This window comes from Pristis pectinata, chromosome 10 (genome assembly GCF_009764475.1).
Source record: "Pristis pectinata isolate sPriPec2 chromosome 10, sPriPec2.1.pri, whole genome shotgun sequence".
Lineage (NCBI taxonomy): Eukaryota > Metazoa > Chordata > Chondrichthyes > Rhinopristiformes > Pristidae > Pristis > Pristis pectinata.
This window is the reverse complement of record NC_067414.1, coordinates 98997954-99008592: the sequence shown is the minus strand read 5'-3', so window position 1 is coordinate 99008592 and position 10639 is coordinate 98997954. Positions and strand designations below refer to the sequence as shown.

General features: G+C 45.8%; 1 protein-coding gene across 1 annotated transcript in view; it reads left to right on the top strand.

Moving 5' to 3' along the window:
- The first annotated feature begins 473 nt into the window (after nt 1-473).
- abcc10 (ATP-binding cassette, sub-family C (CFTR/MRP), member 10) overlaps nt 474-10639 on the top strand; it is a 49246-nt gene continuing 39080 nt past the window's right edge. Inside the window, exons 1-4 of the mRNA XM_052025402.1 lie at nt 474-852; nt 2317-2509; nt 4913-6296; nt 9139-9366. Of these exons, the coding sequence (XP_051881362.1) occupies nt 2349-2509; nt 4913-6296; nt 9139-9366 (1773 nt within the window). The 5' untranslated portion in view covers nt 474-852; nt 2317-2348. The remainder of the gene's footprint in view (nt 853-2316; nt 2510-4912; nt 6297-9138; nt 9367-10639) is intronic.

Here is a 10639-nt window from a genome sequence, read left to right as displayed (position 1 = left end):
GCTGAATCCTAACCTCAGGTACTGTCTGTGTGGTTTCCTCCCACATCCCAAAGACGTGCAGGTTGGTAGGTTAATTGGCCGCTGTAAACTGCCCCTGGTGTGTAAGTGAGGGGTAGAGTCTGGGGAGGGTGGATGTGGGTGGAACAAAATAGGAGTCGTGTAAATGGGTGGTTGGTGCGGACTCGGTGGGTCAAAAGGCCCAGTTCCATGCCTCATGACTCTGCATGCTGACCAGCAATTTATCTACTTTCGACGATGCTGGACTACTCAACATGCTCTCTCTATTTACAAATTCTTTCTGCGGTTTGATACCTTTATTTTTTTAATCCATGGAGACAGACGCAAAGTTTTCATTCACCACCAAAGGGCAAAAGCAGTGGGGACGTGGAGGCCCCGCCTGCTGCAGGTTCCCCTCCAGGTCACACACCAGCCCCACTGGGAAACACATGGACATTCGCTCCTACCTGCCCGAGAGGGTCCTGGAGCCTCGGTCAGAGCGGGAGAGCAGCGTCTGCAGCCACTGCACAGGCGCTTTCAGCCTCCGGCTGCGGGGCGGCGCTCCACCCGCTCCACCGCCTCCCCGCAGCCGGGGCGGCCCATCTTGGTCCGGGACAGCAGGGTGACGCTGGTTGCCGGTGTGGTGTGAGGGTTGGTGTCGCCAGCGGAGGTGAAGCCGGTGAGGGGGGATCCCAGCCCTGCGACGGGGACCGTTCCCTTTCCTCCGTCAGGCATCGCTCACCCCGCACCACCGACGCGTCCGCCTGTGGAGGCGCACCCACCGCCCCCCCCGCGCCCCTCAGCTGGGCGGGGGCACGTCCAGAGCCGGCCGGTGTACGGGGCGGCCACTTAAAGGCATGTCCGGGGATCCCTGAAGGGGTGGTGAAGAAGGCAAAAAGGATACTGGCCTTTTGTAGCCAGGGCATAGAATACAAATGCATTTTATAAAACATTTTATGTGCTTTAAAAACATTGGTTAGGCCACAGCTGGAGTACTGTGCACAGTTCTGGAAGGAGATGATTGCACTGCAGAGAGTGCAGAGGAGATTCACCTGCATGTTGGCTAGGATGGAAAGTTTCAGTAATGAGGAGGGACTGGAAAGGCTGGGTTTGTTTTGTGTGGAGCAGAGAAGCTGAGAGGGGACCTGATGGAGCTGTATGGAGTTATGAGGAGCATTGACAGGGTAAATACTAGGGAACTCTTCCTTATCAGAGCAGCTGGAGTTTTAGTCCTCTTACCTAAGAAAGGAAAAAGCACTGGAGACAGTCCAAAGGAAAGTCAGCAGGCTAATTTCTGGGTGAGAGAATTGTCCTATTGAGAGGGGCTAAACAGGTTGGGTCTGTATTCTTTGGAGGAATTTAGAAAGATGAGGGTGATCTTATTGAAACATAAAATCCTAAGGGGTCATGGCAGGATAGATGTTGAGATGTTTTCATTAGTGGGTGAGTCTCGAATGAGGGAACATAGTTACAAGATAAAGGGCTGGTAATTTAAAACTGAGGTATGCAGAAATCTCTTCTCTCAGAGGGTCGTGAATTTCTGGAATTCTCTGTCCCGAGAGTCATGGGAGCTAGACCATTAGGTAAAGTGGAGGCCGATTTAAATTTTTGAAATAATGGGGATCAACTGCTGTAAGAATCTGGCACAGAGAAGAAGTTGAGGCCTGGGGTAGATCATCCAAGATCATATTGAATGGCAGAACAGACTCAAGGGGCCAGATGGCCTTCTCCTCCCAATTTCTTTGGTTCTTATGAGGTCTCAAATAGAGTATAGATGTAGGGTAAGGGTAAGAAGTCTAGAGGGGATCTGAGGAAGAATTTTTCATCTGGAGGGTGGTTGGAATCAGGAAGATACTGCCCACTGCAGTGGTGGAGCCAGGTACTCTCTCAACATTTAAGATGTATCCAGGTGAGCAATTGAATCGCCAAGGCATAGAAGGCTATGGAACTAATGGTGACAAATGGGAGTAGTAGAGATGGTTGGCATGGACGTGGTGGGCCAAAGGGCCTGTTTCCATGCTGTAGGATTCTAAAGCTTTATGACTCTATGGCATTATTGCCTATCTACTTGCCCTAATTCCTGCTGAGCCAATCTCAACCAACAGGCAGTGGAGTTTTGGCCCCTCTGGTTTGGACCACGAGTGAAGCATTCATTCACCAGTGAAACCAAGTCTATTTTAACAAGGAAATATACGTTAAAAGTTGGCAGTAACTTTATCTGCAGGTTGCTCTGTGTCGGTTCTATGCGTCTTGTAAACCCATGGAGTTGTTGAGCTTGCTGCCTTATTTATATATCATACTCTTTGTTTTTTTCCCCAGGTATTCCCTGATGCTGTGGTTGCTACCCTGGCATGGCTGACTTCCTGGCTGCGTTGTGTGACTCTGATCCTTCTAACCCATTTCCACTGTGGCAAAATGGTAGCGTTGGATACTGCTTCACTCAGCTAGTTCTCAATGTGGTGCCACATGCTGCCCTGGCCTTTGCCAGTGCTTGTTATCTTAACACCCCTCGGTACGTGAGTTCCACGTCTCTGTTTTTGTATCAAGTGCCGTCTCCCAGAGGTCATATTGGGAGCAATTCAGGGTAGAATCAAGGGAAGTGGCTGGCTGATTCTGAAGTTGTTATTTTTTTTTACTGAGGCTGCATGAAACCACAGCCTGGACAGATGATTACAATGCAGGCCTTGGTCATCAGGTTACATATGTGGATGTAGATAATTACGACATTGCTGGCAATGCCAGCATTCATTTCTGTCCTTAATTAGTCCTGAACAAAGAAGACAGTTAAGAGTCAACTGCATTGTTGTGGAGTCACAGATCGGCCAGGTCGGCAAGGACAGCAGATATCCTCCTCGAAAGGATAAAGGTGAAGCAGTTGGGCCACTGTGACGATCCTGTCATTTCATGCTTACTGTTAATGAGGACATACATTCCAACTCGGTCATTACTGACATTTAAGCTCGGCTCAAGCCTCCTCTTCTCATCTAGAGCCAGAGGACTAGAGAGTACGAAATGTTACTCCTTGTTCAAAACTGGGAGCAGGGTCAGCCCAGAAACAACAGGCATGTCAGGCTGATTTTTAGAAGCTTGTTGAAATATTGCTCTGGGACAGGTTTAATCATCATCAAGAAGAAAATGGATTAATTAAGGCAAGTCGGCGTGGATTTATTTTGGGCAAATTACGTTTAACCGATTTGACCATTGTTGTGCTGTACGCGATCTGCCTGGTGGCTTTTGATAAGATGCCACACAACAGGCTTATCTGCAAAGTTGAAGCACATGGCTAAAAAAGGATATTGACAGCATGGATACAAGGTTGGCTAAGTAACGGACCACGGATGGTTGAGTGAATGCTTGTCTTTCAGACGGGAAGAAGGTGAATAGTGTTGTTCCCCAGGGATTGGTGAGGAACTATCTTTGATCTCTATTAATCTTTGATCTCTGTTGATGACTTGGACTTGGGTGTAAACTACTATTTCTAAATATGCGGATGATATTTTGAACTGTGAAGAGGTAGTGATAGGTGCAGCAGGATAAAAACAGCCAAGTGAAGTGGCCAATCACATGGCAGATCAAGTTTAATGCATCCAGAACTATAAGGTAGGAAGAACAAGGAGAGAGAACATACAATCAAGGATAGTGTTCTAATAGAGACCTGGATGTATGTGCACAAGTCATTGAAAGTGGCAGGGCAGGATGAGAAGGTAATTAAGAAGGCATAAACAGTTCTGGGTTTTAACAACAGAGGCATAGAGTAGAGAACAGGCAAGTCATGCAGAACCTTCGTAAGTCACTGGTCCACCCTCAACTGCAGCATTGTGTTCAAAGCTGGTCACCATATTATGGGAAGGCTGCGAGGATGTTGGAGGAAGTACGTAGACGATGAAGGGACTGGACAGAGTGGATAGTCAGAGCCTGTTCCCATTGGTGGAGTAGAGATCATGGGTATAAAATAAAAGGAGAAAAGAATTAAGAGTGATATGAGGATTTTTTTTAAGCAGCGTGTGATTGGAATATGGAGTGCACTGCCTGCAGATTTGTTACAAGCAGGTTGCATTACGGCCTTTGAGAGGGGGTTGGATAAATATACAGTGGAGAAAAATTTGCAAGGTGAGGGAGGAAGGGCCAAGAGGTGGAACTAGTGAATTGCAGTAGTTGTAAGCCAATGAGGACACAATGGACCAAATCACCTCACTCTGTGCTCGAACCATTCTATGATTGTATGACATCTGTCAGCATGATCCTCTCTACTATTCTTTCTCAGATGTGAAATGCATGCACAGTTTTCACTTCGACAACTTATTGTGGTAGTGAATTGCCTATTCTCATCACACTTTCTTCTGAAACTCCTTGTATCTATTCATTTTTGCAAACATTTTTAAGAGTAGTAGGTGAAAGAATCTGTAATGGTTCTGGATGAAAAATAACAGTTGCAGCAACATCACTTGGATTTAGCACATGAACCTGCTGGTCAGTTTCATGGAGTCTGGCACCAAGCAGATGACAAAGGGCATCTGGTACACACTGGGACTGTTCCTGAGCACCTTTGCAGGTGCCACCATCCTCAACCAACTCAACTATCAAGTCATGATGGTTGGCATGTCAGTTCGGGCAGCTCTAATCTCTGCCGTTAGTCTCTAATTTGGTTCTGAATCGCCAGTTTTATGAACGGGTATAATTTGAGTGGTGTGCAACATGGAAAGATGTCACCAGGTGCAAAATAATTGTAGTTCTGAGATGGTAGCTGTTACGTTGTTGGAGTTACATAGAGTAACAGATGCTTCAAAATGGAAGTGCTCGCACAATATGCCGAATGAGAAATTTAGCATTAGCTTCCTAAGTGCCAATACCTCTTGGTTTGATTAAAGAATAAAAGTAATTTAACATCTTCTGAACTTGACTCTTTCGTTGACAGATCTCGCTGGCAGAATTTCGCATGGAGCTGGGAATGCAGGATTATCATTTCTTTCGTTATGTTGGCTCTTTTCCTCATTGACGTGGTGGCAATCATCTTTTTTCCAAACCTGAATACTCTATGGCTGGAGGTGTTGGTGGACTCTGTTGCTGTGGTAGCCTGGCTTGTTCATGGACTGGCAATGATAGCACTCAGCAGATCGCAGTATGGACGCTCGTTAGGTCCAACAGTACTGATGATCTTTGCCATCCTGCCTGCCCCTGCGTTAATTATCATTCTGGTAGCTGATTGTCAGAATGGACAAGTCACATGCTCAGAATACCTCTCAAGCTGGCTGCGATTCATTTTGATCAGTGCAGAATTAAGTTTGCTTCTTGCTTATATCGTTGTGCTTGTTGCCTCCCACTCTAGAAGAGACGAACAGGGTTCTGAACGGGAGCCCCTGTTGCAGGGTGTGAGTACCGGACCTGAGGAACAGATTGCAGCCGAGGAGGGGACGAGTTGGGTCTCTCGCCTCTTCTACTTCTGGATGAACCCCCTGATGAAGCAAGGGTATAATCGTCAGATTGCCCAGCCCAACAATGTCTACCAGCTTCCGCCAAAACTTCGCACCGAAACCATTGAAGAACTTTATCGCAAATGCTGGCAGAGGTGTGCACTCATAGCATCAAAGAAGGAAACTAAGCAACCTGGACAGAAACCTCAACCTGATAGGAGTCGGAGCCCCCATGGAAATTCATGGAGTGATCGAAGATGGTCTGGGGCGAGCCAGGAAGAGAGCACGCCTGCAAACAAAGACACGGAAGTGCGCCTGTTGTCGGTCTTGCACAAAGCCTTTGGATTTCGTTATTACTCCCTGGGGATATTGAAGTTTATGGGCAACATGTTAGGCTTTGCAGGACCTCTGCTTTTAAACCTGCTGGTCAGTTTCATGGAGTCTGGCACCAAGCAGATGACAAAGGGCATCTGGTACACACTGGGACTGTTCCTGAGCACCTTTGCAGGTGCCGCCATCCTCAACCAATTCAACTATCAAGTCATGATGGTTGGCATGTCAGTTCGGGCAGCTCTGATCTCTGCCATCTATCGCAAAGCCTTGCGTGTCAATGCCACTACTCTGTCCAGATTCTCCGTGGGTGAGATTGTCAACTTCATGAGCACTGACACAGACCGGATAGTGAATTTCTTTCCCAGCTTTCACGAGGTGTGGAGCCTACCATTTCAGTTTAGTATCACTCTGTACCTTCTGTACCAGCAGGTTGGTGTGGCTTTCCTAGGGGGCCTTATTCTAGGGTTACTACTGGTACCAATAAACAAGATCATTGCCAACATCATAATGGAGAATAACAAGAAAATGCTCGGGCATAAGGATTCCAGAGTCATGGTAAGCATTACATAAACTGCACAAGTGGTTTATTCTTTACACAATCCACCTTTCACCCCCCCCCCCCCCCCCCCCCACTGTTTCATCCTTTCCTCTGTACCGTTTTCCTTCACATTTATCTCCCTTCCATGTGTACAGTTTGGCTTAACTGCTCCTCATGGCAGCACATTCGAAGTGTGTATCTCCTGGCTTTATTGGGGTTTATTTGTGGATAATTTGTATCTATGTTCACAAGTTTTGAGCTCACCCACAAGGAAACAACTTCTCCAACAATTTTAAAGAACTCCTAGTTAGTCATCCAGTAATCTTCATCTCCAAACAGTCCCTGTGTGTTTAATCCTTCCTCTGACTCCTTTTTGAACCTTCTGCAGTGCCCTTTATTGTCCTTTCAGAATATGGGACCAGAACTGTCATCATTACTTCATCAAGCCCAGGTTTCACAACCCTTTCATTTTTATCCAGTTTCCCATCCTTCTCTTTATCAGTTCTGTTGGTCCGGAAATGAAACATATTCTTCCACTTTTTAAGACCTTGTAAGCTTATATTGTGAACCTTTACCCTTCTATTCCAATGTTATTCAATACACTTGATGCTGCTATACTTTAAAATGAATTCTTTGGAATGCCCTAACCTTGATTTTATTGTAAACATAGATATCCCGATGTGTTTCTATGTATTAACTTTTTTTGCAGCCACCTCCTTCCATCTGCCAAAATGCGATAGGTTGCACTTACCATTGTTGAAATTAATTTGCCAATTACAAGCACGTTTGGGTTTTATTAATGTAATGTGTTTATTACATTCTTCCTCTGTGTTGACTTTACCTGCAGTTGCTGGTATCATTGAATTGTGAAATTATTCTCCAGATTCATGGTTCAGATCATTCATTTAAATGGTGAATAAAACGATTTCACCACCAGTCCCTGGTTTCCTTCTCTGAGGATGAGGAAGCCTATTTAACCCCACGTCATTGGCAGCCAGCTTGTTTTTTGACTACTTTTTCACTGACTCTGCAGGTACCAGATATTCCAGACCTGTAACTTAGTACCTTCATCACAGCCTCAATGAAGCTTCAAGCCCAACAACCAGTCCACATGAAACAATTTCACCAAAGTTCCACCGGTCACCCCTGATGATGGGAATTCCTATTGGTGTATGGTATTGCAGATAGTGAACTTTCAAGAGACGATTATTCACCCAGACTTGCCAAATTGTAATTAGAGATGCACTATCCTGGAGCTCGCTTGTAAGTAAAGATGCAACTTTCTGTAGGCTTCCCTTGGGTACAAATGACCTCTCTCTCTAAGTACAAATGTACTTGCCTGGAAGCTCCATATAAATAGAAACACATGCTCCTGAAGCTTCACTGTAAATACAGATGTACCCTCCTGGACACTCACTGTAATGCAAATACATGTTCCTGGACACCTCCTGTAGGTATGGTGCATACTCCTCAAGGCTCCTTACAGGTACGATGCATGCTGCTGGATGCTCTCTGCAGGTGCAGTCTGTATGCTTCCAAACACTGCCTGTGTACAGACACAGAGTGCTAGAGATCCCTGTATTTGCAGCAGTCTTAGGAGGCCCCCTGTGGCTACAGAGGCATGTAACCAGAAGCTCCCCAAAGATGCAGGTGCATGCCATAAGACGTAGGAGCAGGATTAGGCCATTCGTCCCATCGAATCTGCTCTGCCATTCAGTGATGGCCGATTTTGCTTTTGTTTGTTTTTCAACCCCACTCCCCCGCCTTCTACCTGTAACCCTTAACCCCCTTACCAATCAAGAACCTATCAATCTCTGCCTTTAATACCCCCATGGAGGCATCTTGGAGGTATAGGTACATATTCCTAGAGGTTGCTTACAGATGCAAGTACGTGCACCTGAAGGCATTCTGCAGGTGCACCTTGCTCGTCAAGGAGATTCCCAGTAGGTTTGTGCATGCTTGTGCATGTGGCAAATAAGGAAGCTGGTCCCTATTCACCACCTGCAGTCGTCCCTCAGCTGATGAATGAGAACTCCATGTTGACAAATACTTGGAAGCCATACTGATGGCAGTAGGGCTTGGTGGTTGGGGACTTCATCGTCCATCGTCAGCACTGGATCTGGCACCTCAAGATTCGGCATACCTGCTGTCCCTGGTCATTAGCTGAGGTGCTGACCTGGTGATGCTGGAACACAGGCCAACATGTGATAAACAGTGGAAGCAGCTCCCTGTGGACTGACAGATCAGCTATTGCTGTGCAGTCTTACTGCATCCAGTCATGAGTGGTGGTGGATAACCGAGTGAATAGTGAAAGGGGGGAGCTCAAAGAACATTTCTGTCCTCACTGATGACAGAACTCAGCACGTGAATGCTGAGTAAAGGCTGGATCATTTGCAATAAACCTCTTCCAGAAGTGCCTGTGTATAATCCTTTCTCACTTTCTCCTGAGGTCCCCATGATCACGGTTTTCAGCTAATTTGATTCACTCCACGTGAAATGAAGAAATGGCTGAGAACACTGCAGGCAGGAAAGGCTGTGGGCCCCATGTAACGTCCTGGGAATAAAGCTGAATTCTTTTGCTCCAAAACCATCCTGTTGTACTGTTCCAGTAGAGCTTTGGCCCTGCATGTTTCCAAAAAAAATTAACCAGGAACAAACTCAGCAGCTTCAGTCTTTGCAGTTTTTAGTCAAGGGAAAGAGCATAAAGAAGAATGCAGCATTCTGTATACGAAGCTGAAAGACTCCTTGTGTCTTACTCTGTTGATTTTGAAGGGCACATCTCATCCCTTGCTCTACCTGGTGATTGTACTGGATCCCATTTCCTGGATCCCAAGCTAACTTTTTGTTTTGATTTCCCAGCTGATGACTGAGGTTCTGTTTGGAATGCGGATAATAAAGTTCTACACCTGGGAAGACCACTTCATTGAAAAAGTTGATAATTACAGGAAGAAGGAGCTGCACCATCTCAGAATCATTAAGTATCTCGATGCAGTTTGTGTTTACATGTGGGCAGCCCTTCCCGTCGTGATCTCCATAGTCACCTTTGTCACCTACACCCTGATGGGACACCAGCTTACTGCAGCCAAGGTCAGTCACGTACCTTTGACAGTAGCCCAGATCTGTTTCTTCCCTCTTTCCAGTTAAAGTAAATTAATGGATAAATTGGTTTATTATTGTCACATGTACCGAGGTACAGTGAAAAACTTTGTTTTGCATGCCATCCATACAGATCATTTCATCACAACAGCGCATTGAGGCAGTACAAGGAAAAACAATAACAGAATGCAGAATAAAGTGTTACAGTTACAGAGAAAGTGCAGTGCAGGCAGACAATAAGGTGCAAGGTCATAACAAGGTAGATTGTGAGGTCAAGGGTCATAGAAACCATAGAACCATAGAAAACTACAGCACAGGAAACAGGCCATTTGGCCCTTCTAGTCTGTGCCAAAACATTATTCTGCTAGTCCCATTTACCTGCCCCCAGCCCATACCCCTCCAGACCTCTCTCGTCCGTGTATCTATCCAATTTAAGAGCAAGCCCGCATTTACCACATCAGATGGCAGCCCATTCCACACTCCCACCACTCTTTGAGTGAAGAAGTTCCCTCTAATGTTCCCCCTAAACCTTTCCCCTTTCACCCTAAAGCCATGTCCTCTCGTACTTATCTCTCCTAATCTAGGTGGAAAGAGCCTACTTGCATTAACTCTGTCTATGCCCCTCATCATTTCGTAAACCTCTATCATATCTCCACTCATTCTTCTCCGCTCCAAGGAATAAAGTCCTAACCTGCTCAATCTTTCCCTGTAACTCAACTCCTGAAGACCCGGCAACATTCTTGTAAATCTCCTCTGCACTCTTTCAATCTTACTGACATCCTTCCTGTAGTTCGGCGACCAGAACTGCGCACAATATTCCAAATTTGGTCTCACCAATGACTTATACAACCTCACCAAAACATTCCGACTCCTATACTCAATACTTTGATTTAGAAATGCGAGGATGCGAAAAGCCTTTTTTACAACCCTGTCTACCTGTGACTCTACTTTCAGGGAATTATGTATCTGAACTCCCAGATCCCTTTGTTCCTCCGCACTCCTCAGTGCCCTACCATTTACTGTGTTTGTCCTCCCTTGATTTGTCCTTCCAAAATGCAACACCTCACACTTGTCTGCATTAAATTCCATCTGCCATTTTCTGGACCATTTTTCCATTTGGTCCAGATCCCTCTGCAAGCTTTGAAAGCCTTCCTCGCTGTCCGCTACACCTCCAATCTTAGTGTCATCCGCAAACTTACTAATCCAATTTACCACATTATCATCTAGATCATTGATATATACAACTAACAACAATGGCCCCAAC